Below are 2,893 nucleotides of genomic sequence, written 5' to 3' on the forward strand. Positions count from 1 at the left end.
TATATTTTCTGCATTTAACTTACTTTTTTGTAATCAAGTAATTGATTACATTTTACGCAGGTTTAGGAGGCTAACTGAACATTTTATGTATGTTCAGGAGACTATCGGGGTACTTTGAAAGTTTAGGAGGCTAATCAAGCTTTTGAAACAAGTTCAGGGGGCTAATGATGCATTAAGCCTTTTTTTTAATTAAAACTTTTTTTTATTAAGCATCAATGTTTAACAAATCAACAAGAAGAAATGAAGGTAGACAATCTCATATATATTACATACTGTAATATTTATGGTAGAGACTATGTTTACTTTGTTTTTGACAAAGTAAGTTTTATTTTGTGTGTTTTCACCATTAGATGAATTTTACATTCTATTATCCAATTGTGAAAAAAACAAAGTAAGACTTATTTTGTCAAAAAACAAAGTAAACATAGAAAGCACCAGTACTTATATATAGTTGGCTTGGGCTTTGCCATATTCCTTATCATTTTATTTAGTCATTTTGAAAAAAAAAATATAGAAAACATAGATAAGTCAGTGATAGGTGTGTAACAACACAATTAAAAATAAAATAACTACTACATGTGAAAAAAATTGAATAATTATCTTCAGAAACATAACGACTTCTTGTGATTTTTGAGACATTTGTTTTTTCCAATTTCAACTGTCTATATATGAATCTTCTATTTCCATCGGATTTCTTCAACTGGAGATATTAAAGACTAAATTCTCCAAATTCTTGAAAAAAATGTTATTAATACAGTTTATCAATGGAAACCGCTCGTAAATAAATTTGATTCTCTTAATGAAGTAAAAATAAAATTATAAGACTATATATTATTTGAAGTAAGAACAAAATTATAAGATTAATATCAAGCTAATACATAATCAAAATTAAAAGTCGATGAAGTCTTTGATTTTCGATGGCCATTGAATATAATAATGGAATACTATATATCATGTTTTATATATAGGTTTATTTTTGGAGTTGTTATATAGTTTAATGTCATAGTTAAATAACAGTTAAATAGTGTTTTCAAATTGCTAATAACATATGAGCTCAAATTGATTTTACTTGAAATATTAAATTTCTGTCGCTTCATACATTTGAGCTACATTTGAGCTCACTTGATACATTTTAGATAAATCTTCCTATTCCATTACAATGTGTAATAATATAATTTCAAATTTTGTTGTTAATAATGTGATATAATATTTTTTCCGCATTGATTTAGATTAAGATTATATTATAATTGAATTTATATCTTTAAATAAGAAGATTTCTTAATATAGAAAAATAACTAGATTTATTATGGTTACCTCTAATTAAATTGGGTATAATTTGTTGAACAATAAATTCATATAATATTTTTTCCGCATTGATTTAGATTAACATTAGATTATAGTACATGAATTTATATTGTTAAATGGAAAGATTTTTTAATTTATTTGTTAAAGAAATGAGGTTGATGATGATTGTAGAACAATTTATTGCCTTTTAGTATATGAAATGAACATAGTCAAAATGGCTATTAGTAGCGGAGGAGTTACATTCCACGTTTTGAGAAAATATTACATGCTGTTAATTGTAGCAATTTGACATGGTGTTGTTGCAAGAATATAAAGCAAGAATGCAGAGAGAGAGAGAGAGAGAGAGAGAGATCTGATAAGGAAGAAATACATTAATAGAGGAGGTGCTAAAGACCTGAAGATACAAAAACAGAAATAACAACTACACATCATTCATAAGAAATACAACTCACTCAACACTCAACAATGCTAATGCACTCCCTCCCACCCCCAAACTACCATCTACATCTACGTCTTTATTCTCATCTCCAACACTCCTCTCCTCTTCACTTGATGCTGCAGCAAGCCAAGTACATAATAATATATTATTAGATTAGACTAACCATTTCTCCAAATAACATAACATTAATTAATACTAGAGTATATACCTGTTGCAGTTGGTGGTCAGGCTGATCTTGTAGGGAATGTTTACTTTGCATTTGCTGGGGAGAGATTCTGCATTGGCAGGGATAATGCCACCCACGCCGTTGGCGGCTGATTTCAGGCAACTGCATGCTTGTTGCCTGTCAGCGGTGGTTTTAGCAGCGCCTGCAATGGTGGCTACACCGCTGCAGCAACTAGTAGTAGGAACACCTCCTGATTTCAGATAGTTAAGACAAGGAGCAAGTGCACTATTAACTTGGCCACAAGTAACGCCTTCTGCGGACATACCACCACCAACCACCATTATTGCCACAACTAATATTGCTAACTTCACTCCAGCCATTATGTTTTGTATAAACACAAAATAGAAGCTTTGGGTGACTAAAAATGAGTAGAGGACTCGGCGTTTATATAGAAGAAAAACAATGGAGGGGAAATATTTGGTTTGGTTAAGTTAGGTTAGGTTAGGTTAGGTTGGGTCCATCTAGTTAATGCCTGTGGAACACTTTTTACTTTTTCAGATGTAAACAGTAAATTTGACACCATCACCAATAATTTTACTATTTCAGCTAACTCCAAAACCTGCACATGTATACTTGTACTTTTTTCTTTTTTCTTTTTTCGTTATTTCTTTGTTTTGGCTCTTTAGCCTTCCAGTTTAACCAAAAATAAAAATACCGATCTACACAGACTATTATTTCTTTATAAGATTATAAAGATACGATATACACTTTCAAATATTAACTACGAACAAATAAATTGATTAAAGGAATGCATAACGAATCCACGATTTTTTCTTCCATGTGACAAATAATACAACTAAAATAATTTTTATCCAAAAAGTAATAATAATAACAATACAAATAAATTATATCAATTAAAATATATAAAAATAAATTACATAACTTAATATATTTCATAATTGTCCTCTACGTTTCTTCATATT

The 2,893-nt window shown here is 29.6% G+C and overlaps 1 protein-coding gene across 1 annotated transcript; it reads right to left on the reverse strand.

Annotated features, from left to right (window-relative positions):
- Positions 1-1,520: 1,520 nt before the first annotated feature.
- LOC136206354 (non-specific lipid-transfer protein 1-like) lies at positions 1,521-2,337 on the reverse strand. Its single transcript, XM_065997377.1, has 2 exons — positions 1,953-2,337; positions 1,521-1,860 (listed from the first exon to the last, which is right to left on the reverse strand). Exons 1-2 carry the CDS (start codon positions 2,288-2,290, stop codon positions 1,851-1,853), a joined length of 348 nt encoding a protein of 115 aa, XP_065853449.1. The 5' UTR covers positions 2,291-2,337; the 3' UTR covers positions 1,521-1,850.
- Between the last annotated feature and the right edge of the window lie 556 nt (positions 2,338-2,893).

This window comes from Euphorbia lathyris, chromosome 9 (assembly GCF_963576675.1).
Source record: "Euphorbia lathyris chromosome 9, ddEupLath1.1, whole genome shotgun sequence".
NCBI lineage: Eukaryota > Viridiplantae > Streptophyta > Magnoliopsida > Malpighiales > Euphorbiaceae > Euphorbia > Euphorbia lathyris.

Coding starts and splice junctions, on each gene's coding strand:
- LOC136206354 (XM_065997377.1), bottom strand. CDS start 2,290: ATGGCTGGAGTGAAGTTAGCAATATTAGTTGTGGCAATAATGGTGGTT.